Raw genomic sequence first — 27,695 nt, 5'->3', positions numbered from 1 at the left:
TCTGAACCTGATCATGAACAGTGTGGGTGTTAGTTTTGATGCTGCTTCAGTAGCTGCAGCCTCGGATAGCCGTGTTTGTTGACCAACATCTCTGAAGAACATCAGGCTGTTTTCATACCCAGTTCATTTTCTAAAGACCCACCACAGTTTGCTTTGGAAAACCAGCTTTTTCTTAAATAAACAGTTGTAATGTGATGTAATATATGAACATTATTAAAATTTCAGAACATACTCTTCACTCCAGAGTCCGTTACAGTTTTTCTTTGAAAGTTGAGCTGCAAAAACAGCCCATTTTGAATTCCCTGTTTTTGTGATGTCACAAGTACAAACAAATTTACATACATCCACCTCTTCAGCCTTCAGCAGTTTAGCCTCACCTGCTCACAGTGAAGTTATAAGGAGTTTTTTACATCTGTACTGCTTTTTGAATGAGGCACAAAACAGGCCAATCAGAACAGTGTTCATTTACATATTAAATCATACATATTAGTAATAAATAAATAAAGGTGCACTAACAAAAGCTGCTTTATTGTAAGGCATTAAGAGAGGCTGGAAAATGGTTATTATGTCTGGTTTTTGTACACAAACCCACACAAACATTTTAAACGGGCCTTTAAGTGGAAAAATAATAATATTTAAGAAATCTGGAGGAAATGAACCCTTAAATTGATAAAGAAATTATAATTAATAATGTTTTAATTATAATTGATATAAGTTAAATAATAGAATTTAAGAAACCTGCAGGATATAGGTCCTTTAAGTGATGAACAAATTATGACAAATAATTAATTTATGAATTAAAATTGATATAAATTCAATAATAGCGTTTAAGAAAACTGCAGGATATGGGCCCTTTAAGTGTTAAATTATAATGAATCATTTATTTATTAATTATAATTGATCTAAATTAAATAACAGAGTTTAAGAAGTATGCAGGATATGGGCCCTTTAAATGGCCAAAGATGGGGCAGTTAATCTGTCCGGTTCTCCGCTAGACTGGGTTAAATGTGAGAACAACAGAAGTTCTTCTTTTCCTCCAGAGCTCGGGTTCTTCTCTCCTTTAACAGCGCTCCTCTGGAGCCTCTCTGATTATTACTCGCTCAGTTAAGCTCCATAATGGGAGTCTGCTCCTCCTCGCACTCCTCTTAAATACCATCGCCAGCGTCTGACAAACAAACCCAGCCGGAGCAGCTGCTCCTGAATACTAATGCTAATAACAGGCCGTATTTATTTACCGCTTTACATGCAGTTCAGATGCAGCAGAAAAGTGCTGCGCCAGCGTAATCAACACAAGCGTTTAAGGAGCTCTACAAAGACAAAGCAGCACAAAATACAGAGTTTAACGGTGCACCATGTTTGTAGAATCAGACACAGCAAGGTTAAAGTGATAGTCCAGCAAAAAAAAAAGAAAAATAATAACCCTCTAAGCTCTTCTTGCGTCAAATTGGATATTTCTATATATCATCATATGACAGTTACAGACAAATGTAAATGTATTCTTAATGTCTAATATCAAAATCAGATTTGTAAATGAGTTTTTTTGGAACAGATCAAATGCAGATAGAACCTTCTAATCCTGAGAACTCACTTTCTGCTTGGCGCTATACGGTTCTCTCCAGATTAGATAGATCTCATGTAGAGAAATATTAGATATATTGACGTTTGAGATGTTTTCACTTTGGTTTGCAGTTTCTGAAGTTTGGTTTCTTTAGTGTTTGCCCTGGAGCTGCGAGGCTAATGTAGCTAAGCTAGCGCTCTGTCCTTGTTCTGCCTGAGGAATCTGAGGCACCATCAGACTCTCTCTGGGGTTTCACTGCTGTTCTGTCCTACAGAGCCTGGTTGATTCCTGGCCTTGATTGTGGGCACAAACTGTCTCTGTAACGCTGGACGTTGTGTTTGCTGTGCAGGTGTGATGTCACGGTCTCGGCGTGTCCTGCAGGAGGCTCACGACGAGGGCCGGCCGTGTCCCTCTCAGCTCTCCCAGACTAAACCCTGTCCCATCAGGCCCTGCTACAGCTGGCTGCTCGGAGACTGGACGCCCTGCCACGTCGAGGTGACGTCACTCAGTCACTCACTTAGTCATTGTTCACTCAGTCATTAAGTCTTTCATTCACTCAGTCACTCATTCACTCAGTTGCTCAGTCTTTCATTCACTCTGTCACTCAGTCTTTTAATTACTCAGTCACAAAGTCTTTCATTCACTCATTCATTGATTCATTCAGTCTTTCATTCACTCAATGATTGTCTTTCATTCACTCAATCACTGTCTTTCATTCGCTCAGTCACTCATTCACTCGTTCATTGTCACTCATATGTTCATTCACTCAGTTTCATTCATTCATTCACATAGTCACTCAGTCACACATTCATTCAGTCACTCAGTCAATCATTTACTTGTTTGCTCATTCATTTAGTAACTCGTTTAATCACTCAGTTATGTAGTCTGGCTTAATTTAACAAGCTAAATTGGTCTCACTGCATACAGAGATAATCTACAGATTATTAATAATTATTAGGACTCTATCTCAGTTTATTCTTAACAGTGTTAGGGTTAGGATTAGGAGCTAGGGCTAGGATTAGGCTTTGATTTGAAGTTTAGAGTGAGTGTTAAATTTGGATTTTTTTTTGTTTTTTTAAGAATTTTTAGATTTCTACGTGACTAAATTAAAATATTTGTTCCACTATTTTCCATCATCAACATTCCATATAAACTCAGAAGACTCGTGTAGGTTCACTGGTGGTTCTGGACAGTAAATAAAATGTGTATATTTGTGTTCTGATTCCTCTCACCACCACTATATAGAAAGTCTGTAAGGTTTTCTACAACAAACCATTTCACCTGAAACAATTCTGTTTACCTCTCAATGACTGTATTTGCAGAATAGATATTTAGATATATAATGTCAGCGCCAGCATAGAACAAGACGCAGGAGAGGACATTATTCCTGCCACAAGAAGCGCTCTTTCGTTTACACCAGCGGAAAAGGCACATAAAATACAGGAACGATAGGGAAGGGCACTTCTAGCCATGCAACTCCAGCCATAACTACTTTTTTAAAGTTATTTGTCTAATTAAACATTTCTGAGGTGTTTCTGGGACAACGTGCAGTTTGTGTCTGTCACTACAGTGGAGTGAAGGTGAAATTGTGGCAAGAACAGCAATGTTACAAGCATAAACAGCACAGAGCTTCAGCAGACATGTGGCTTCATAATGACTCAGTGAAAAAGCTCAGTTGTTAGAGTTTAAATTTGTGCACATAAAATACAACCAGATGATGAACCATCAGTGAAACATCACTGTTTGCTTCTAACAGACGTGCTTAAACTGGTTTACATGTGTATAACTGTAGTCTGCCCTCGCTAGTGACTGAGCAAGTGGCAGAAATCTAACCACCAGCATAGACCAGCATATGTCGTGTTTTGATGCTGGTATGGTGATCAACCTGCGTGACTGGCGAACTATTATTTTAAAGACCATTTTACAGAAACTTCTTAAGTCTGAAGTCTTATCTGCTCAGTCACCATGACAACTTTTAGCTAGGACTGAATTTCGGACAGCAGCTGTTCCAGAATAACAGTTCCTACCTTCATAATCTCATCATCAACTCCAGATAAGAAAACAGCATCACACAAACATCCTAACTAGACTAAACCTCCTAAATCCTGTCCTAACTTTAGGATGAACCCCAACAGGGTCCTCACTTCTGTTTAAGGTCCGTTTCTATGGTTTTTAGGCAGCTGAGTCAGCAGCATAGTTCACTACCAGCATAATGAGCTCCATTTATTTCTACTGTAAAACGCTGCTTTCACTGTGAGATGATTTTCTTTTCTAACTCTGCTTTTTAAAGATCTCAGACACTGCAGACTCGATCTCCGTGTGTCTGTTTGTTAGGAGGAGTAACGTTAGCGCGCTCGGCTAAAGCGTTTGAGAAATGGAGACTGAAACTGGGGAGTGGCGACGCTCTGATAAACAGCAGGGGGCGCTCTCACAGCATTCACAGCTTACAGTTTATCACACTTTAGTCATATTTGACCTTTTTTCTTAATCAGTTGATTGTCCACTTCAATCTAGTAGGTTAAGATTTCCTAACTGGAGATAAGATGCTGTAAGATAAGATAAAATTCTTAAATTAAGATCAGATTTGCTTCTTTAATAGGAATTTGTAAAAAAAATCTTGACCTCTCAGATCTTAAGTTAAGACAAAAAGATTTTACGGCCCCTGAAGCTAAAGACGCTCCAAATAAAGAGTTTCCAGTGAGTTAACTGGGAATGAGTTCGCTTTTGTGGTAAAGGCTGATGAAAGAGTGTTTACTCCTCTTTCTCCGCGCTTGACCCCGGCTGGACAGAGGGATCGGGGTGAAATTAGTCGCATTTCACCTCGCCAGGTTGGAGTGGCTTTGGGAGTGTCCACCCTGCTGGCCTGGACACCAAGCTGGAGGAGTTTAATTGAATTTTGAAAAGGTGCTTTGTGGGTGAGAGAGGGACTTTGTGTCATTGAGACGTGAGCTCACTCCTGATGAGGCCCGTGTTTGGGAACTCCAGTCTCACGCTCAGAAAAGAAGCGCTCAGATTTCCATCTCTCTCGCCCCTCTTTTCTGCTCTCTCTCTCTCTCATTCTCTCTCGGTCGTCTAGGCTGGGTTTTTAATTGAATGTCTTGGGGTCTTTTGGACGTCCTCAGAGCCGCTCGTGCTTTCAAATTCAGCCCTTCTACCATCTGCACAAAAGAAGAAGAAGCCCCCCACCCCCACCCCCGCTCCCTTTTTTGTTGTTTGTTTCGCGATTTGTGTTCATGTTCGCTTTCAAGTCTGCGCATTATTACTCAGAAGCACCTTTGATGAATAAATCAGTGTTTTTATCTTTTTATAGCTCTGTTTGTCATCTAAGCATTAGCACTAAGAGCCTGGAGAAATCCTAACCTGATACATAATTAATTTTTTCTTGCAAATTCAGATCTGCCACAGCGAGCACCTCCGTCACTCCTGCTATGTGTAAATAGTAAACAGTGTGATTTGTCGCGGCGTTCCGAGTGAAATGAAAGGTGTGTTCGCTTAAAAATTTAGCATAAACTGCAGATGTGGACCTGCGCCCAGAACTGTTATTTCCCCTCAGCGCGAGACGAGCCACAGGGTTTTGTTCCGTTCTGAGATAACACAAGCATGTAAACGAAGCCACTTTGAGCTACACTAAATCAATTACAAGTCATGGTGCTCTATACGCTGGATTATTATAGTTCTGCACCTCCAAATAGGCAGACATGCCTGGTCATGTGTGTGCATGTGAAGCCATAGTTGTCTGCCAGCATATTCAATGTCTGTGTTTACATGCAAAGATTTTTGCCAATCCAATTAATACATTCTGATTATAGACTGAGGTGTTTTTATTCTCACTCTACTCAACAAACTGATGGGAAACCTCCATTTACATGCAAACTACAAGTAATCCGATCCAACCGAGCATCGCATGAGTCCACTGAGTGTGAGACGAGCAGCAGTGAGTTACCTACGTTTTCAGTTGCCGCACTTGTGGACTTTGCACTAACCGTGTCTGGTTTGCTGCAGGGTGCTGAATGTGGTGAAGGTGTGAGAGAGAGGAACATGTCCTGTGTGATTCACTGGGGTCACTGGCCCGATTCACCCGGCCCAAGACCCAACCGCCCTGGCCCAGCTACTGCGGTGGAGGAGGAGAAGTGTGGCGAACGCCTAAGGAGAGAAAGTGAGCAGGAGCTGCAGCAGCCATGCTTTGTCCCCTGTCCAGGTATGCTAAAACTCTGTTGCCCAGGCACATCAATGCTGTTGCCCAACCCTTCCAACATGCCCAGGTTCTCTAATGCTAAAGCCTAACCCTTCATACCTAACCAGGTACGCTAGCACTACTAGCACAACTGCTACTGTCCATCCCTGCCTAGGTACAATATAGTTACTGTCCAACCCCTCCAACCTGTCCAGGTACATTAACATTACTTTCAAACTAATTTCTACCTGCCTAGGTGCACTAACACTACTGCCCAACCCTTCCTACCTGCCTAAGTATGCTAACTCTATTGCCCAACCCAATCCTACCTGACCAGGTATACTAAGGCAATGGTCAACACCTTCCTACCTGCCCAGGTATGCTAATGCTACTGCTCATGTCTTTCTACCTGCCCAGGTACGCTAGCACTACTAATCAACCCTTCCTATCTGCCCAGGTAATTCTAACACCACTGCCCAGGTACACTAATGCTTTCTTGCCTGCCCAGGTACACTAACACTACTGCCCAGCATCTTCCTATCTGCCCAGGTATAACAACACCACTACTGCTAAAACCGCTGCCCAGGTACAATAATGCTTTCTTACCTGCCCAGGTACACTAATGCTACTGCCCATGCCTTCCTACCTGCCCAGGTATGCTAACACTACTACCCAGGATCTTCCTACCTGCACAAGTATAACAACATTACTGCCCAATCATTCCTACCTGCCCAGGCATGCTAATACTACCTGGCATCTTCTTACCAGGTATAACAACACTATTTCCCATCCCTTTCTTACCTCCCCAGGTTCATTAACATTACTGCCCAAATCTTCCTTCCTGCCCAGGTATGCTAAAACTACTGCTTAAACCTTTCTTATCTTCCCAGGTGCGTTACACCCCTTCCAGATGCTATGGCCCATCCCTTCCTCTGCCCCACGAGTACTTAAATCAATATTTCAGTTCAGATCAGGAAAAAAAAGTGGAGGAAGATTGTTTTATGTTGCTGTTGTTGTTTTGTTATGAGAATAACTGCGTGACTCCCAGAGAGATAGAGAAATCAATCTGGAGTATTTCAACAGAACCAGCCTGGTGCAGTTTGGGAAATACAACACGGATACGGTTAGTTTGTCCGAAGACCGTGGAGAGTCATGGTTTATATGGCTTTGTCTTGTAGCGCTTTGTTAAATGTTTGCCTATTGTGGCTCTGCGTTCCCGGCTCTATTTCAGAAATCTTAAGTGCATCAGCTCTCAGTGCTGCTCCTCTCACTGCCCAAGCACAAAGCCCTGCACTCGGGGGAGCGGCGTTCTCTCGGCAGGGGCAGGGAATCTGGGAGAACGAGAGAGAGCGAGAGAGAGAGAGGACATATAAGAGAAAAAGATCAAGCAAATGTAAGAGTGAGAGAGACACAAAAGGACGAGAGGGAGAGAAAAAAGTGAGACGTGGAGAAATTAAGTGGGAGAGTGACGAAATGATCAAAAAAAGGGTGAATGTGGAGCTCCACCAGCTCTAGTGAGGGTGAAAACAGTCTGGCCTCATGAAGATGGAGGGTAATGAAAAGCCTGAGTGCACAGATTGTGTCTAATAGCCGGCCTTGCTGCTGAAGCAAAGGCATGAGCTGAGTGGCTGTAAAGAGTTTGGTGGGGTGCCTTTCTTTCACTGCTGTTCTCTGAGGATTACCAGGGCATTGATGTATGTGACCTTCAGCGGAGAAAGTCCTGAATGTATCCACACTTGGGCATAATGCCTTCTATCGCTTGTTAGAAGGTTAAGGTCATTCGGAGAATAGTGACCTGATTGCTATATAATTGCATGGGAAACTGCAACGTCTTCACCCTGGAGTCTTTATATGGCCTTTATATGCTTACACACCCAGGCCACTTTATTAGAAACACCTAGCTATCTTCACATTGGAGGCCTATTATGGCATTTATATGCTTACCCATACATTGTGTCCAAATTCATCCAGTGTTTACTCTGAAATTAAGGGTATTTAAAGAATAGTTGAATAAGTAATTTTTAAAGAAATAAAGTGCTAAAATGGTAATCTGGTATACTGCGGTTTAAGCTACAGACATGATCCGCATATCAGACCATTCAGTTGACCCGGCCGTCATTTGCTAGTGTGATGTCATCGAGCTGTGACGTCAGCATAAATGAATAATCTGGCTCGGAAAATTACCCAACATCCTGATGTCATGCTCTGTTTTTTGGCCTTCATATTCCAACAAAGTGTTAAAACAGCAACATGATTTACACTCATCAGGTCACTCATCAGAATCTACCCTCACCATCCAGAGTGACCATCTATCAGCCAGCAATCCAACTCCAAAGCAATCCAGCTCTCACGCTCTACAACCCAGAAATACAGCACAAACACACAGCCAGATCACTGTAAAACCTGCTATTATCTCTGCTTTAGCCTTCATATGGCAACAAAAGGGTTAAACACACACAGGAACGTTATTGCTAGCTCTCAATGTTCTGATCATGTGATGCAGTCCCTCCTCAGAGCCGAGCTTATAAACAGTCATTACAGCCACAGCACGGCAGAAGGAGGAGCAGACAGAGAACTTTTCTCCCCCAAAAAGGTGAAAACTTGTGTATTATCCAGCATGGAGGAGGAAAAAGATGCATGAATATGTGTATGTTTGAAGTCACAAACTGCCTATGGTTTTATTTAACAAGCAGCTCAGCAGACTGCTAATAGACTAACAGGTAAATTCAGTAATATTCAGAGTTGGGCTTTATGTTTATTTATGTAAATATTTAAAAACTGGAACATCTGAAGTAAAAAAAAGTTACCTGGATGACTGTTACAAAGCTTTAGTTGTCCAAAGTCTGTGTAGTACTGGAGAAAAACTCCACAGTCTTTAGCTTGATGCTAACATACATGGGAAAATCTCACAGTCCTGCTAGCAGAAATTAGCATTCTGCTTGTTATTTTCTTGATAAACATAGGTTGCTATTAAAGTAAAGGTTTGTACATTGAGCTCTTTTATACAATGACTGCTATGGCATGGTTCTTATGATTTTATGATATAGTGCCATATATGGCCCTTATGTTGATAAAGTACAGGAACTAATAATATGTTCCATGCTATATTTCCTGTTGGAGCAGCTTCACAGCTCTTAGTTAAAGTCTCAGATGCTCTATGGCTGTCCACAGTGTCTAAAATACCCCCAGGTATTGGGGGGTCCCATGTTGTCTGGCTGCTAACTCACTCACCATAGTGGTGCTAGTTTAATTGCAACAATATGTTTGTTTTACCAGTTGTTCTCCTGTAAAGTGCAGTTCTGCGCTCTTCCTCTCATTAACTGAGATCTTCCTCGTCTCCTCTTCTGTCTTCAGTGTGAGAAATGAGGAACAGTCACTCTTCACTCCAAACTCTTGGGAAACGGGGCGAGTTTTCAGATTTACAGATCTGCTGCAGCTCATTGTAAAGTGTTTCAGAGGAATCCGGGCAGAGTTACAGTTTCTAGGCTATGAAGGACCAACTGGGTGAACCAGTCAGCTACAGCGCCACCCTGAGGCAGAGCAGTGCTGCAGCTCTAGTTAGTTAAGAACACCAAAGACAAAAGCTGATTGTGGGTGAAGCAGATAAACAATGAGCTTCAGTGAATCTGGATTTGAGGGTCTATTTTTAACAGACAGCATAACGTCAGAAGTTTATTTTCTGGGACCCCTCAAAATTAGTATTTTTTGACATTCAGGGGGTCCAAGAGGGCAATTAGGGGGTGCCAAACCCCCAGGCCCCGTATATTTCCTACCTTGGCTGTCCAGTCCTGACAGCTCATGGTCCTATACACAGTGAGCATCATTATGTGGACAGTTTTTATAAATATTGCACATGAATACTGCTATTAAAAAAGACACATTTTTATAAGATAAATGTCTTTACTTGTATTTCAGTGTCATGAAAATACCTTAAACCATGATAAAATGTTAGATAATTATTATTATTTTTTTTTTAATACCAGAACATGTCTGGACTGTATGGATCCTATGAAGCATAAACCTTTCTCGTGATTTATTTACTAGTCTTTGTAGCCATACATAAAGCTAAACATTAAAAATTGTCATTTATTGTTGCTGCAGGTGACTGTCACTTGACCGAGTGGTCGTTGTGGAGCTCGTGCCAGCTGACCTGTCTGGAGGGCCGCAGTTTTGAGTCAGTGGGTCAGCAGGCGCGATCGCGGGCCGTGGTCATCCAGGCCCTGGAGAACCAGGACAGCTGCCCAAGCCAGGTGTTTGAAACACGACCCTGTAAAGGTACTGAACACCAGGGAGAACCTTACTGCAGAGTGAAGTGTTTTAGTTTTACTATTAGAGAGTCTGGAGTTTTATTGGCTGTTTATTGTGTATTAAATTGACATTACATCATTCTTTATATGTCATATAAAATTGCATAATAAATTACGTGTTAACCCAAAGAATTAAATTTATGTTCCATTTGCATTTTGTACTGACAGGCTTTCTGGCTTAAGTAGTAACACTTTATTTAAAGAAACACTAAAGAGCTCATTCATTATGGACCATATCAGTACCTAATTTTCAGGTCTGTTATGTGATTATTATTTGTGATAATGCACAACAAACACTTTGTTAATACACTGTTATGCAAATTGAGCATGAAGTAATCATCATAATTCAGATTTTAATTACATTTAAGTCTTATTAATGTATAATGGGCAACATTTGATTTCTGTAACTTCTAGGTAGTGTCAGGTTGTCTTATTTTGGTTTATTATTAAAGAGTTAATAAAAGTTTAATAGGTCACTAATATGATAGGATTTGTTTTGTTCATGATTAGTTAAAAATCACTAAAAGTTTCACCAAATCAATTTGTGTACATTAATTTAAAAGAATAATTTCATGACTTTTGGTGGTGAAAATCATGAATATTTTATATCTGATTTGTGATCCAAACTGTCTTTTTTGCCTCTAATTAGCAATGAGTAAAACTGCACTTTATAATATGGAACCAGTCCTGACGTTTCAGAACGCTCTTACTATCTCCTTAATAATAAACCTTAAATAAAGCAAAAAACTTGACGCTACTTATAATCTATATGCATCAGATGTTGCAGTTATACACTAATAAGATGTAAATTTGGGTGATAAATCTATGATTTTCAGTAATTTGTAAGACAGGGCCTTAATAAAGTGTTTGTTGTGCTTTATTACAACTAATAATGCAATTATTAGTGATTTTCAGACCTCCAATTATATACTAATACAGATCATAATGAATACAGATTACAGTGAATAAACCATTCAGAAGTGTCTAATTTGGGCTTTATTGAACACTGAAAATGACCCTGATAAACCCTCAACATGGGCTGCTTGAAATAATGACTTGCTGCCCAAGTTAATGAGGCTGTTTGTCCTTCTCTGCCTGCTGTAGGAGGAAAGTGCCACAGCTACGAATGGAGAACCAGCACATGGAACAACAATGAGAGAACAGTGTGGTGTCAGCGCTCCGATGGGGTCAACGTCACAGGTACTGACCCCAGTCAGCACAGTGTAGGGGATTCTAATAAAGTGCCCAGTGAGTGGAAGTACAGAGTGGGTGTTTCTAATAAAGTGGCCTGTGACTGAAAGTACAAGGTAGGTATTTCTAATAAAGTGGCCACTATATGGAAGTACAAAGTGGATGTTTCTAATAAAGTGGCCACTGAATGGAAGTACAAAGTGGATGTTTCTAATAAAGTGGCCAGTGAGTAAAAGCACAAAGTGGGTGTTTCTAACAAAGTGGCCAGTGAGTGGAAGTACAAAGTGGATGTTTCTAATAAAGCGGCCAGGTAGTGGAAGTACAAAGTGGGTGTTTCTAATAAAGTGGCTAGTGATTGGAAGCACAATGTGGGTGTGTCTAATAAAGTGGCTAGTGAGTGGAAGTACAAAGTGGGTGTTTCTAATAAAGTGGCCAGTGAGTGGGAGTACAAAGTGGATGTTTCTAATAAGGCGGCCAGGTAGTGGAAGTACAAAGTGGGTGTTTCTACTAAAGTGGCCACTGCGTGGAAGTACAAGGCAGTTGTTTCTAATAAAGTGGCCAGGAGGTGGAAGTTGGGTGTTTCTAATAAAGCAGCCAGTTAGTGGAAGTATAGAGTGGGTGTTTCTACTAAAGTGGCCACTGAGTGGAAGTACAAGGTAGATGTTTCTAATAAAGTGGCCAGTGAGAGGAAGTATAAGGACAGTGTTTCTATTAAAGTGGCCAGTGAGTATGGACTGAATTGTTATGTTCTGCTCAGAATTTGTAGTTGAAATGTGGCGATGTAACGACAAAAGGTTTGAAATGGTTCAGTAGCACTTCTGCTCCTTTATTCTCCGCTGTTCTGGTTTCTCTGCTGGAAGCTTTTGATCCTGTTCTGTTGGTACTTATGGACTCTCCTGAACTGCATCAAATGCATACCTGACCTAGACACGGCTCTGCTGCAGCTCACACTGGCTCTGTACTGTTTGATCCTCCTATTCTTTTATTTATTTAACCTTTATTTCACTTTGCTTTCACCACTCAGGTCAGTAGTTCTCTTCTCCAGCAGAGACCTGAACACAGGGGCCAAGAAAATACACAGACAATAAATAAAAAAGAGGCAACAGTCAAACAGCTTTTGATTAAATAAATATGAAATGTAAAAAATAAATAATTTCAGTAGATGCCTTTGAATTCCATCACTTAGAGGAATACTTTTTTCCAACTAATCTCTATATGCTGCATCTGTCGTATGCGGTCGACTAAAACAATAATTCAAACCTCACTTAAAACTCCAATGGCCAATTCCTGAATTATGTAAGTAAAGCTTAATTCAAAAATTAATAACTTTGTTATTCTTCAGTCAGATTTATTTGTAAATTAAGCTGTAAATATGAACAAGTGGGTCTGTCAGAGATGGGACTAGACTTCCAGAGCAAAGAACTGAAAGAAAGTGATGTGGGCGGAGTTTTCACAGGCTCCACCCGATTGCCACCTTATGCTTATGCACATGAAACCTTCATGCAACTTTAGTTGCTTGAAACCCGCATGAAACTAAAGTGCGCTCGAGTTGTGTAAAGTAAAGCGCCCCACAAGCATAGCAAGTGACTCATGAAAGTGCTTCATGAAACAGCCAATAAAAACGCCAGTAACGCATCACGTGTTTATATCAAACGGCATATTTTAGAGTGATTGGGTGGTTGAACAGGAGACCCCGCCCCCAACTCAGTCATAGTTTTACATTTTGTTATTTAACTGAGACACAACAATCAAAGTGAATTTCTCAAAGCTAGCGTTTCTGTAACCAGCTGTGTTAGCTAGCCAGCTAACGCTAACAGCGGTTTAAATGGCTGCTTGTGCCACCATTTATTGTTCTTTAGCTGCTGTTATTGTGATCTGGGTAGCTAGATTCGTTTTCTCTTTTCTTAACGGCCCCTAATTTAGTACATTTGGCATCAAAGGATAAAATTTACTACACAAGAAAAGGCCGAGATGCTCCTCAGTGAACTTGCAGTCTTCTAGGACGGAATGAGTGACATAGTTTTCAAAGGCTTAACATTTACTTTAGTTACTACGGGAGTCCGGAGAGGCCCTGATCTGTGGAACTTTCCGGATTGTTATGTTGAGATCACAACTTAGTTGTGTTGTGATGTTTGTTATCTTAAGATCACTAGATAATTAAGTCATGATGTCAAGATAACAACTTTGTTACAACCCTGTTTACTGTTTTCTGCATTTTAGAATGATAGTTAAAATATCAACTTTGAAATAAGTCGGAGGAAGAAATCATTGAACATCTTCAACATATGGTTAATTAGAACCCACACTGGGGAACCCTCAGAGCCTTCAAGGTCTCCGGAGAAGGCTTGAGGTTTTATAGCAAGTAAAAAAAGAAAACATCTGTAATTTTCAGTTCATTTTTATTTGATGTAATCATGGGGTTTAAACAGTTATTGTAGTAATACTCTTATTTCATGGTTAAGTTTTTGTTGGTAACAAAAGGGTTCAGTTCTTGAAACACCTAATAGAGAATTATCCAATCAGGATTGTTTTCTCGGTGGTATCTAGGTAGATACAGCCAAGCTGCTCTCTCATTGGTTAGGACTTCAGGAGCTGGATTGAAGTCCTTACATGTTAGATTAACTACCAACATAATTAGGAAGTGACAGAGGAATCAACCAATCACATTCTGATTTACATTTTTGTTAAAGAAACAGCACTCTAGTCCTTCAAGAGGTTCTAGATACATCACTGACTATGAATACAAGTCACAGTCTAAGCCGGTTCCGGTTAGTTGTTAGGAATGTAAAACAGAGGCGGCAGCTCTATGTCAGAACTCTTTACTGAAAGAGTCACTAAAACTGATACAAACTCAGATATATGATACTGTCTGTTATGAACTTCAAATAAAACACAGGGAATGATTTTACAAGCTTCAAATGTTTGTGTTTCATCTAGAAAGGCCAAAAATGTTCATGTACAGAAGCGTTAGCTTAGCACAAACATACTGAATTCTCATTTTTTTGACCACGTTTTGATTGTCATGGACTGCACTGAAGGTCTGTTCGCATTGAAGGTCTGTTCAGAATAATAACGGTTCACCATTAAGATCTTCCTCACAACACACCTGATTGGCTCAGATACATTAATGCAAACACACTTTCCACTACTTGAGTTTTAACCCCTTAAATGGCCAGGGCCCCCCAGTGGGCACAAAGCTTTATTACACACATCGATACCCTAAGAATACACACTTAAAACGCTTAGTTCTTCAAGGGTTCTTTAGTAAAGAAAAGTTCTATATATAGAACTATGAACACTTAAAGAACCGTTCGCATGATTAAATGGGTCTCTGCATGGTGAAATGGTTCCTCGATTGATGGAGAATGTACTATAGATGGTTTTTGAAAAGGGTTCTATATGGCACCACAAAGGGTTCTGCTATTGTTACAATATCAAGCTTGTAACAAAAGAAGAAACCTTTTTGGAGCCTTTCTAGAACCATATACAACACATTCTCCATCAATTTGAAGAACCATTTCACCATGCAGAGACCCATTTAATCATGCGAACAGTTCTTTTAGTGTTTATAGTTCTATATAGAACCATTACTAAAGAACCCTTGAAAAACCATACTTTCTAAGAGTGTAGTTCAAGCATTAATGTCCCTGTAGTTACTGAAAAATAAGCGTTAGTATGTAATAAGCCTGGGATTTTAAGGGGTTAATAACGAACCCATAATAATTGTGGTTTAAAATTTTTCAACTTTAAACTTGAGAAAAAGTTAAAAATAAAAACTCCTTGCTGGGTGAAAAACCAAACATTTATTTTAATGTTTAAATGTTTTGTTTTGGGAATAAACTCATATATCGGCATTAACATAATTGTATTATTAACATAATACTTTCTTAAGCATATCTTGTCTTAAGCACTTTAGATTAAAATGACAAAAAAACAAACATTCACTATATCCCAAACGTTTGGCAGCTACTGTAAACACACACCTGTTTAAATTTTCAAAAATTGATCTCGGATGTAAAGCAGTGTTTTTGAGCTGGAGATACGGAGTAAAAGGAGTGTATTGATCACTCCGCCCTCCACCTTCACCAGCAGAGTCATGAATAAAACAGTGTTCACCTCCACAATCTATACAAACGTAATAAAACTGCTTTCCTCGCTCCAAAATGAACACGCCTAGGGCTGCGAGCTCTGAGAGTGGGGTGGGGGGGTTGTGGGTAGTGGCTGGTGCTGAGAATAACACGTAAAGGTGATGTTATCTGAGGGAATCGGCTTCTGCGAATATATATATATATATTTATATGTAAGCTCCTCGCAGGTAATCTCCCAGGCTTTGGGAGAAAGGCTTACTCTCCCAAGTTTTGACACTTAATTTTCCCATTCCAAAATTACAATGTTCGCATTTTGATCTGAGGCTGCGATAGACTCTCCGAGCCATTCATCAGCTCTGACAGTACATTTGTTTGGTTATCAATGGTGAAATGGCAATAATTACTTTTTGTTGTTGTTTTTCTTGGTAGGCGGGTGCTTCTTGCCCAGCAGGCCGGCGGCCGTGCGTCACTGCCATCCCCCCTGCACTAAACCATTCTCTCACTGCAAACAGGTGAGTACAGAGCCACGCCTGCACAGGGCCATCATCTAAGAGGCATAGGAGGACACATCCCCTCTAGAGTTGAACAGAAAAGTGATTTTATTCCCTCAACATGTAAACAGAGCATAAAAAAACAAGAAAAGTTCTAACAGGTGCAGTAACATCTTTAGAGGGCGGCGCTGAGCGACGTTTGTTTATTTGATGTTTGTTAATGACGCCTTTAGAGGGCGGTGCTGAGCGACGTTTGTTTAGTTGATGTTTGTTAATGAAGCCTTTAGAGGGCGGCGCTGAGCGCCGTTTGTGTATTTGATGTTTGTTAATGACGCCTTTAGAGGGCGGCGCTGAGCGCCGTTTGTGTATTTGATGTTTGTTAATGACGCCTTTAGAGGGCGGCGCTGAGCGACGTTTGTGTATTTGATGGTTGTTAATGACGCCTTTAGAGGGCGGCGCTGAGTGACGTTTGTTTATTTGATGTTTGTTTATTTGACGTTTGTAAATGACCACCACAATATCTTTGGTCTTCCAGATGAGGATAAACCGCTATGACATCACCAGTATGAGCTCTAGTACACAAACTAGAATGATGTGTTTGTGTTAATTATTACTGTAAAGAGCTTGTTAGGTTTGTATTTGCTAGTTAGGTAGCTAATGCTAATGTTATTAGCTTGTAGGCTCTGCCCATTTCAGCTCTTGCACTCCTTTTTCCAAAACAGCCACATCTGTTTTCAAACCAAGAGGCTCTGAGAAATGACTGATCCTTGTTTGTAGCATAAATCCTTTTTTAATATGTACATAATGACCAGTGTGCAGTAATACAGCATGCCGCTATTGTTATGGTTAAAGGGATGATTCATGGGAGAATGAATTTCCATAATTGCTGCAAATAGACTAATATGACAAATAAAAAGGGATAAACCCACGAGACCGTCCATTCACTGCCCCCCCACCACCACAATTATCAAGCGACGTGCAGCAGGTCAAGCAGACAATGAATGTTACCACAAGCGTGTTGTTTTGATTTTCTGCTGCAGCCTCTTTAGCTTTGTTTGGCTCTGAAATGATCTGACCAGCTGCTTCTCATTGCTGATACTGACGTCCAGTAATGCCACAGAGATCATCTTCTGGAAGACCATTTCGGCACAAATGCTTACACTGTGATTCACACCGATGCTGGCCGATCTCAGTCATCTGTTAGGTCTTTAAAACTGTAGAACAGACTCGGTTTATATCACAATACCTACATTTAGAGTCGGTTATTCATTCAGCCTAACGAGAAACTGTAGAACAGACTCGGTTTGTATCACAATACCTACATTTAGAGTCGGTTATTCATTCAGCCTAATGAGAAACTGTAGAACAGACTCGGTTTATATCACAATACCTACATTTAGAGTCAGTTATTCATTCAGCCTAATGAGAAACTGTAGAACAGACTCGGTTTATATCACAATACCTACATTTAGAGTCAGTTATTCATTCAGCCTAACGAGAAACTGTAGAACAGACTCGGGTTATATCACAATACCTACATTTAGAGTCAGTTATTCATTCAGCCTAATGAGAAACTGTAGAACAGACGGTTTATATCACAATACCTACATTTAGAGTCGGTTATTCATTCAGCCTAATGAGAAACTGTAGAACAGACTCAGTTTATATCACAATACCTACATTTAGAGTCGGTTATTCATTCAACCTAATGAGAAACTGTAGAACAGACTCGGTTTATATCACAGTAAGCACCAAAGGAAGAGCCTTGGTCAGAGTTTTGATAAATCACCCACATGAACACAGCCCTACTCTGAGTTTTGAAGTCCTTTTGACAGTGTTTTGTATTTGAACATCAACTAAGCTATGCAGGCTGTCAGATCTAAGGCTACACTTGGATCCTTTTTATCAGCAAAAAGCAGTAGGTTTGCATGTTTGCTTTCAATAGCAGCACACATATTCAAACCTGATGGGCAACACAATGTGTGTTAACATTCAGTCCTGCATGAAAGCCTTTAAGAAGATATTAGTTTATAAAAGATCTCATTAAACACCGCTGTACACTAGAATAGCAGATATTAGTCAATAAACGACTTCATCAAACGCACATTTACACTGGAATAGGAAGTATTTGCCCATAAACAACTTTAGTAAACACTCCTATATGTTAGAATAGGAGATATTAGTCCATAAACAACCTCATCAAATGCTCCTATACACTAAAATAAGAGGGATTAGCCCATAAGCAACCCTGATAAACACTCCTATCTGCAAGAATAGAAGATATTAGTCAATTAATGACCTAATCAAATGCTCCTATATACACAAATATATGAGGTATTTGCCCATAAACAACTTGGTAACACTTTCTGTGAATGTCACCTTTGTAAGCATCTATAAACACATTCATAACATGTTATAATGCATTCCTAAGGCATTATAAACATGGCTATAAATATTTATAAAATTGCATTACATGTTACAGCCATGCTTATTGTGCATTATGAATTGTTTACATAATACATTATAAGTACTGTTCATAACAAATTATAAGAGCTCATAAGTGGTATTTGTCTGCTCTAAGTAAAGTGAAGCGTACTGTACTAAAGCCTCCTCCAGTGTTCAGAGTGAGGCTTCAAGTTGAAGTATTTACTGAAGGATTTACTGAAACACTAAAACATACACAGTAAAGCACATTACAGGCTTCAAATGTCAGAGTTTAAACTAGAGCTGCCCTCAGTGTTTTACCCAATGTGGGAAAGGTAATGTACACCACCGTTAGCTTGGCACTAACTTAACACTGCATATCCAATAGAATGTTAACAGACATTAGCATTACTGTACTGTAGTGTAGTGTTACAGAGTGAAGGGTTCTAGTGCTTGACATTAGAACCAGTGGGGGAACAAATTACAATGACTCTCCCTCTCCAGGCCTTCACTCCACAGTGACTTCACGCTCAGTGTGATGTCAGAGGGGGTTCAGGGGAGGGGCTGATGGGTACTTGGTTTGCTGTGATGTAAAGTAGTGTTTAAAGTGAGACGCTGGGTAAGAAAAGCTCACTGTAGCAGTGATTCTAGGCTGGTCAGCCTGTTTGGAGCATCTGAATATTCAGGACTGAAGCCCTGAAGATGCAGCTCTAACAGCACCAGCACTGAGAAACAAAATACTGGAAATCCCAGAGTGTAAATAAACTTTGTATTTGTCTTTAAGCTCTCCAGGCTGGGACTGACTTCTTTAGCACTGACAGTATAACATGTTATTAACACTATTTATAATACATTATATTAACAATTCATAATGTATAATAAACATGGCTATAAAGTGTAATTCATTGTAATTCATTTTTATAAATATTTATAACCATGTTTATAATGCCATATGAATGCATTATAACATGTTATAAATGTGTTTATAGATGCTTACAAAGGTGACATTCATAGAAAGTGTTACTAACAACTTTAATAAACTATCCTATATGCTAGAATTGGAGATATTAGCCCATAAAAACTTCAGTGAACACCTATACATTAGAATAGAAGGTATTAATTCTATTTATACTTCTACTCAAGTTGTTTTCTTACTTTATTTCACTGAATTGGCAATGTTTTAGTTGAATATGGGTTTAAGCTGCCCATCCCTGGTTCAGTAGCAGTGATGGTACCAGCAGGCCTTCATACTGCCCCCCCTTTCTGTTCCAGAGTGGTGTTTGTGGCTGTGAGAAGGGCTACACGGAGGTGATGACCACACATGGCTTCCTGGACTACTGCACCAAGACCCCTGGTGGGGACACCAGAAAGGCGGATGTGAAGACCAGCTCGGGGAGGTTAAAGCCAGGCCCCTCCCACATCCAGGACTTCTTCAGCGAGTGGTCCCTGCAGCCGCTCAGCCCAGGTACACTGTTTCCAAAAGTCTGTAGATCCAGCGTTTCTGCTGAAATGAAGGGTGTTAATAGTGAGTTTGTGCTGCAGTAACAGCCTCTACTCTTCTGGGAAGGCTTTACAGTAGATGTTGGAACATTGCTGTGAGGATTTGATTGAGCATTAGTGAGGTCAGATACTGATGTTGGAGGGTCAGTTCTGGATCACTCCAACTCATCCCATCCCAGTATCTGCTGTCTCGTAAGCCGCAAGGTTTAAAAGATGCAGTGAAGCAGTGGAGCCATCAACAAGGTCAAGACAAAACAGAAAGTGAAAGTTCAGTGATGAGGAGAAAGTGTGCTGATAAATCAAGTTCTTTCTAACCAATACATTCTACAACAGGGTTTCTCAACCACTGGGCCATTGACCACAATGGGCTGCAAAGCACCCTTTGGTGGTCCTCAGGCCAGTACTGAGGAGGAGCCAGTGGTCCATCGTGAACCAGTGATGGTACTTTGTAATAAAAAAAAAAAAAACAGTGAAAAACTGACTTAATGATAAGAAAAATACAAACTGTTCTCAAACGGTAAACAATATTTATACAAGTCATGCAACAATGGTGCACAAGGCAGCTTTATCCGTTTTGTGCCCCGTCTCTGGAAACGAAATACACTGCCCTGAGGTGTCAGTTGTCCGGTCTTGAGCTTATGTTTGCCTTGTCTGTTATTATTTAATGTTCAGTGAGATACATGGCATGTTGTGCCACCCAAAAGTGTTGAAAATTGACCAAAAATGATTTTTTTACCCAAAATGTTTTGTTTTTTTGTTTGTTTGTTTTGTTTTGCTGTGCATCGTCATGCTCTCTAGTGGTAAATAGGTGAACCTTGAGGTGGAGAAGGTTGAGAAGCCCTGTTCTATAGGGACTCTGCTCTGCTATATAATAGAATTCAGGATATAATAACACATTGGCTATGAACGAAATTAATCTCTGTTTGTGTTTAAGGACACTATTGAGCACATTGGGCAATTTTCTCTTAGTGTCTGAGCTGTAAAATGGAATTCCAGAGTGATTTTGAGGACACTATAAACTCCTACAGTGCACTCATTATTTCAAGTGAATAACAGATCACTGCATCAGCATCATACAGCAAAAACACTAACTATAACTGCAGGTTACTGCAGTTATTGACCAAGAATTAATGTGTAGTCCAGTCAAGTTTTGTGCTTTTCCCCCAGCCCCCAGCACTTTCCCCCAGCACTTTCCGAAATGTTACGCCCACGTCTACAGCTATGAATAAGCAGCTGATGTTGGTTTGTTTATGTTTATGTTTATGTGGCTGGTGAATAGTAATGCAGGCTGATGATGAGAACGTGTCTGATTTCATTCACTGATTCATGCTTTTCCACACCTGTTTAGTAAACAAAATACAGTCTTATGCAAAAGTTTGAACAACTCTAGTCAATGTTTTGTTGATTTTCTGAGCGAAACATTAACACATCCTCTTCAGAAAACACTCTGAAATGTGACATTTTCCTGCATATTTTAGTGCACATTTTTTATTTATTTACTGAGTTCAACATATTGGGAGAAAAATAAAACATAAAATGTGCTAAAACGTTTGTGCAGGCCACATTTTAGGTTTTAGGTTTTTTTTCCAGTATGTTAAATTTAGCAAATAAACAGTAATTGTGAATTAAAATGTGCAGACGTGTCAAAAACAACGAAAAATAGAATTGGATATCCATGTATAATGTTTTGGTAGTAAAGAACTTCATTTATTGCACATATTGTGGCTCCATTACAGCTTATTTTGCACTGCGTCTTCTCTCACTTTTCCATATGATTCTAAGAGCTAAAACAGTGTTGGATATTCTTTGAGCTCATGTTTGAGACTTGTGTTTCCATCTAGCTGCTATGTCTGTTGTGATTGGTAAAGAAAGTCTCCCAACAACAGTGTCTTTGAGACGCTGCTGCTGCCTGGTTTTAACAGAGAGTCGAGAAAAATCCACAGCAAAACTGCCCTCAAACTATACTAACTCAAGCGGAATATGCAATCAGCATATCTCCACCCACTTTCTGATGTGTTCGGTTTTCTTAACCGCTTATTGCCCATAAACTGGCACTTTCTCAGATAACGTGCAGACAGATTGCATCCGATTTGCACCTGAAAACACCACAGGGGCTCAGTACGTTCAGCTCTGAGGAGATAAAATGTTAGGAACCACAAATCATTGTTTTTGAGTGGTGTGAGTACAAGGTAGGTGTTTCTAATAAAGTGGCCAGTTAGTGTAAGTACAAGGTGGGTGTTTCTAATAAAGTGGCCAGTTAGTGTAAGTACAAGGTGGGTGTTTCTAATAAAGTGGCCAGTTAGTGTAAGTACACAGTGGATGTTTCTAATATAGTGGCCAGTGAGTGGAAATACAAGAAAGGTGTTTCTAATAAAGTACCCAGTTAGTGTAAGTACAAGGTGGGTGTTTCTAATACAGTGGCCAGTGAGTGGTGTGTGAAGGTGGGTGATTGTCAGAATGGCGCTCCAACAAAAACACAACCACACGAAACAAATTGATGAACAATTTTAATGTTTATGCATGTTTGCAAAAAAAGTTCATTAAACGTTTATAAGTCATTTTACTTGATGCTTTAAGGCTTGAATATTTTTGATGAATGCACACTGTAAGTTGGCACAAAGTAACAGCAGGCTGTTACCAGAGTTTTACACACTCACCGTGTGAGCAGCAGTTTCAAGAGAACTAGTACAGAAAGCATTTATCTGAATATGTTAACAATTTCCGAGACCATTCCTGCAGAGTAAGTCAATCGATGCCACCTACGCAGATGTTTCAGATGCAGATGAGGACGGCGCTCTGCTGTGGCAGTTCAGTGCGGGTTGCTGGCTGAGGGTTCAGAGTTATGGCAGATGAGCCTGCCGCCTTTATGACGCCCCGAGAGGGCGGCTGATATAGAACTGGGTTTATTACGCCGCAGTTTAGACCTGATGGAGACGTATGGAGGCTGGGGGATCCCCCGCGTCCTCCTGCCAAAGTTTCATTACAGTGTGATTTGTATCAGCCATAACGTAACATGAAAGTGTTGCTTTACCACTGGCTTTGGGCCATTCCTGATTAGATCTGAATTTAGTGCTCTGCGCTGCAGCTTCAGATGCCCCCAGTCAGCCTTATTGTCCAAAACGCTGGGGATCCCATCAGAACAGCCTGACTTCAGAGTCAGTGGTGTCTTTTGAGCATGACTGTGACTATATTCACTCCCTGGACACTTTATTAGAAACCCCTCCCTTGTAGCTCCACCTTGCTGGTGTACTGTTAGAGACTGTGGCTCATCTGCTGATGCAGTTTGTGGTAGCCGTCCTCTAGTCCTTCATCAGGTTAGGTCAGTTGATGATCCATGTCAGTGTTACTGCTGTGAATAGTCCACTACACAAATAATATCTGGACTACAGATGGACTACACTCTGTAACTGTACACTTACATAGTGGAGCTATAAGGTAGGTGTTTCTAATAAAGCAGCCATATAGTGGAAGTACAAAGTGGGTGTTTCTACTAAATTGGCCAGTGAGTGGAAGTACAAGAAAGGTGTTCCTAATAAAGTGGCCACTGAGTGGAAGTCCAGGGTAGGTGTTTGTAATAAAGTGGCCAGTGAGTGGAAGTACAAGAAAGGTGTTCCTAATAAAGTGGCCAGTGAGTGGAAGTCCAAGGTGGGTGTTTCTAATAAAGTGGCCAGTGAGTGGAAGAACAAGATAGGTGTTTCTAATAAAGTGGCCACTGAGTGGAAGTCCAAGGTGGGTGTTCTAATGAAGTGGTCAGCGAGTGGAAATAGAAGTTAGGTGTTTCTAATAAAGTGGCCAGTGAGTGGAAATAGAAGTTGGGTGTTTCTAATAAAGTGGCCAGTGAGTGGAAGTCCATGGTGGGTGTTTCTAATAAAGTGGCCAGAGAGTGGAAGTCCAAGGTGGGTGTTTCTAATAAAGTGGCCAGTAGGTGGAAGTACAAGATAGGTGTTTCTAATAAAGTGGCCAGTGAGTGGAAGCACAAGGTAAGTAACACATCCTCTATAGACGACACACTTCAGCACATTTTAGTGCATAATTACTGTTTATTTGCTGAGAAATTCAAATCTAATCTATTCTGTCTAATATAAAGTGACTCTACATTAACATTTGCTTTATATGTACACAAATTGTATTATTTCCCCAGAGGAGCCCAATCATGCATGCATAATTAGCATACCGGACACTCTTCAGATCTCTTTCAGATGAAAAAGACCTATAGTTGTTTGTTAGCATGTTAGCATCTGAGCTGTCGTCTGGTTGCACCGAAGTGCCTCTGTTTGCTTTTTCGCTCCCTGGAGAGATAAGAATTGTTTTCCAGGAAAGTCTCAGCCGCTCTGAGGAAAATGGTCCAGCTGCGGTTTAAAGAAATCACTGTCAGGTCAGAGGCTGGAGGGGAACGTCACCGCTGCTGTCTGTCAGCCTGACGCGGTTTGTTTTTTTGTGTGTGTTCATACAGACGGAAGGATAAAGATGTGGGTGTACGGGGCCACAGCTGGAGGCTTCATTCTCATCCTGTTCATCATCGCCGTGTCCTTTCTGTTCTGGTACGTATAACTACATCCTAAACCATATCATTATATGGAAAACACGGCGCTTGCTCCTCGGATGTGCGCATCTCTTGGAAGCATATTCCAAGCAGGAAGGCTTTGAGGGTATTAATAGCACTTGTCACACATTGTTATCTGATTTGATGATGTGTGGGTTTTGCATCCAAATTACCATGCTGGCTGCGATGCTCTGGCGCATTTGGCGGCCTGAAATACAGCGCGGCACTGCCACCTGGTGGAAGAGGAGGAAAGTGGTGGAAGGAAACTCCAGAGGCTTCAAGCATGAAAGATATTGAGCGCTAATCTTGGATCTGTCATTGTGGATTAGAGCATAGAGGGGAAAACTGAGCCTAAATCGACTCTCTTACCCTCCAAACTCGGAGTAAACCTGAATGGAACACGTGGACAAAAATAACAATGAATGACAATGAATTTTGTGCAACTTTCACGCACAGAAATGAACCTTAAAGTACAATATTGCAAAATGTGCACATGGAACAAGCAGAAATGAAGTAGCAACGAAAAAGAGAGGAATATACTTGAAAGCTAAAGTGAATAAATATGATCTGAGTTGTTTTTAAACCATTCGGCAGATGAAGCCTGACGGATCTGAGGCGGAAAGAAAAACTCCAAATCTTTGAAGCATAAACAAACAGCTGCTTCTCTAGTTTTCCTTCTGTTTACTACCCAGAATTTGATGATGTGATCTGGAATAAAGTCTGTCAAAATATCTTTTAGTACATGGAGAGCTTTAGATTTACAGCTTTAAACACTAATGGAAAAACTTTTAAATCATTTCTAGAAGACAGAAGCATCCAGTGCAGTGGTGCAGGAAGAGGAGGGAATCTCAAAAAAGCCAGGTTTATCAGTAAAGCTGGATAATTCAAGACCAAAAGTGAGGATTGTCCAATAGGAATGACCCCTGATTTCTCCTCCTGCTGGACAGGCTTTGTGAAAAAACCTCCTGGTTACTTTTCCATCATCAACATTCCATATAAGCCCAGAAGACTCATGTAGGTTCACTGGTGGTTCTGGATAGTAAATAAAATGTCTATATTTGTGTTGTAGTCATGGCGACCCCTGGTTCCTATCACCACCACTGTAAAGACATCTGAACCATTTCACACCAAACCACTCTGAGTCACTCTGTTTACATCTCACACACTGAATTATGAAAATTTCCTCTTTAGTTATTATTGCAGTATTGGCCTTTGTAATACTGATATCTCAGAAGGCAGCAATATGCAAATGAGCCCTCTAACCAATCACAGTTTGTCTTACTGTTTATCCTGACCAATCACAGCTCTGCATGAGTTTCTGTGGGTGTTTTGATGAAAGGATGTTCATCTAATCCAACAAATAGGCCAGTCTTTAACCGCCATATCATTGATTTAGAATGTTGTTAGCTAAATGGTAATTGAAGTATGTAGAAATTAGAGCTGCCAAAGCGAGTGCATTACATATTAATAATGCATTAAAAGTGCTTAACGTGTTAAATGACTATCGCCATTCATTTTAAAAAAGCGTTTTTTTAGTTTGACCCTTCGTCCCATTGTAGTATTCCAGGCTGAAGCCCAGCTGCAGTGCTGTATTTTGCTTAGATAGAATCTGTGATTGTAGCTCTCATTCAAATACAGCTTTTAAATGTCTTTTAAAGCAAAACATTCAGCACTACAGACTACACTGGACAGACACTCACAGGAGAACTATGGATAAATCAATGAGCAGCAAACTAACAATAGCAGCAGCAGCAGCTGGGTGGAACTTCAGTTCCCCTTAAGATCCTCCAACAAGAACTATACACACATTGACTGTAAATTTGATATATACACTCACTGACTGTATACATGATATGTATTTATACTCATTGACTTTATACAAGATATATATGACATATACACTCATTGTATATATGATGCATATGATGTATACACTACTGACTGTATATATGCTATATATGATATAAATGCCAATTGGTTGAACATACAGAGACTATTGGTGTCACTGTCACTGTTGGTGACGTCAGTGCTATCTGCCTGTCTGTCTGTCTGTCTGTCTGTCTGTCTGTCTACTGTATCTGTCTGTTCATCTATCTATGTATTTATCTATGTAAAGGCTCAAAAGTTTGAAATCACTTGCCATATTTACAGATTTTATTTTATATACAATAATAATTTATATAATGTTAATCAAAAAAAATTCTCCAAAACATTTTGTAGATGTTTATTAAATATTTCAAGAGTTCTGTGAGCGCAAAATTACTAAATGGCCCCATATCATATATTTTTCTTGTATTTTATTTTTTTTCTGGAGTTCATTTGTAAAGTTTGTGTGGTTTTATTTACCCAAACCAGTCATAGTTCATTTTTAGATGACCGTTTTACAGCCTCTCTTTATCCCTGAGAATTTAAGAGTGTTTTTGTTACTGTGACTTTAAGCCTGATGTATGTAATGTAATAGTAAATGTGTTAATGTAATCTAGTAAACCTTTTCAGACAGAGTCCAGGCAGGAGAAGACAACAGCATGAATCAGCTTCTTAGTGGAAGCTCAGCTTCTCTGTCTGACGTTGTTCTTTTCCTGCTCTTATCCTTCCAGCAGCAGACCGGTCAAACAGAGCAAAAACCCGTCTCCTCCTCAGAAGGCTCTGGCTCTGGCCTACGACGGAGACGTGGACATGTGATGGACGTTTTTTCAGCCAACGGGCCTCAAAAAACTCACACTGAACCGTAGGGAGCATTTCAAACCATCCTTCTCTCCCAGGAGACCTTCTGCGTTTGTGCCCAAAAATAGCCCAGCGCTGGAGCGGCGGTGAAGCTGCGGCCCGGTGAAGCTTCCTCTGACGTCAAAAAAGGGAGCGCTAACCTTTAGGAGGATGTTTTGACAGCTTGAGTTGTTGTTTACACGGCCAGCGGGGGAAAAAAGAGCTGAGGATCAGCGTAAAGATGTAATATCACGACATTCAGAGAGGTTACAGCGACGGGGCCGGTGACATTCCACGGACCAGGAGAGTCTCTGAAACTTCATTTGATTTTTTTAAATAAAGGAAAACAAAAAAAAAAAAAGAAATATGAATAATGTAGGAAGGGCATTCCAAGTTACTCTATTTTCTGTCTGTTGCACAAAACCACCAAACTCTAACTGACTTTGATGCAGAGGAAACGAACTAACAAAACAAAGGAAGTGTTATGCACTATATTAGTGCTTTCTCATTATTTTATTTATTTATTTATTTATTTATTTACAACTTATTTGTGTTTATTTTCAGTGTAATGCAAGAACTTTGCTGTGAACTGGTGTTTTTCATCCATATGAATGTGTATATGCAGATGTGACTTTGATCATAAACCAAAACCTGCTGGACTGGCCTCAGTAGTGGTCAGTCTATAAACCTGCAGTCACATTAGAAATTTGCAGTTT

The 27,695-nt window shown here is 40.2% G+C and overlaps 1 protein-coding gene across 1 annotated transcript in view; it reads left to right on the top strand.

Annotated features, from left to right (window-relative positions):
• thsd7ba (thrombospondin, type I, domain containing 7Ba) overlaps window positions 1-27,393 on the top strand; it is a 333,528-nt gene extending 306,135 nt beyond the window's left edge. Inside the window, exons 23-30 of the mRNA XM_036576800.1 lie at window positions 1,908-2,053; window positions 5,561-5,756; window positions 9,834-10,007; window positions 11,144-11,239; window positions 15,748-15,830; window positions 19,506-19,698; window positions 24,187-24,274; window positions 26,877-27,393. Of these exons, the coding sequence (XP_036432693.1) occupies window positions 1,908-2,053; window positions 5,561-5,756; window positions 9,834-10,007; window positions 11,144-11,239; window positions 15,748-15,830; window positions 19,506-19,698; window positions 24,187-24,274; window positions 26,877-26,958 (1,058 nt within the window). The 3' untranslated portion in view covers window positions 26,959-27,393. The remainder of the gene's footprint in view (window positions 1-1,907; window positions 2,054-5,560; window positions 5,757-9,833; window positions 10,008-11,143; window positions 11,240-15,747; window positions 15,831-19,505; window positions 19,699-24,186; window positions 24,275-26,876) is intronic.
• The last annotated feature ends 302 nt before the right edge of the window (window positions 27,394-27,695 follow it).

The sequence above is a fragment of the Colossoma macropomum genome, unplaced genomic scaffold (genome assembly GCF_904425465.1).
Source record: "Colossoma macropomum unplaced genomic scaffold, Colossoma_macropomum, whole genome shotgun sequence".
Taxonomy (NCBI): domain Eukaryota; kingdom Metazoa; phylum Chordata; class Actinopteri; order Characiformes; family Serrasalmidae; genus Colossoma; species Colossoma macropomum.
Note: the sequence above shows the minus strand (reverse complement) of the source record. Positions and strands in the feature narration are given on the sequence as shown.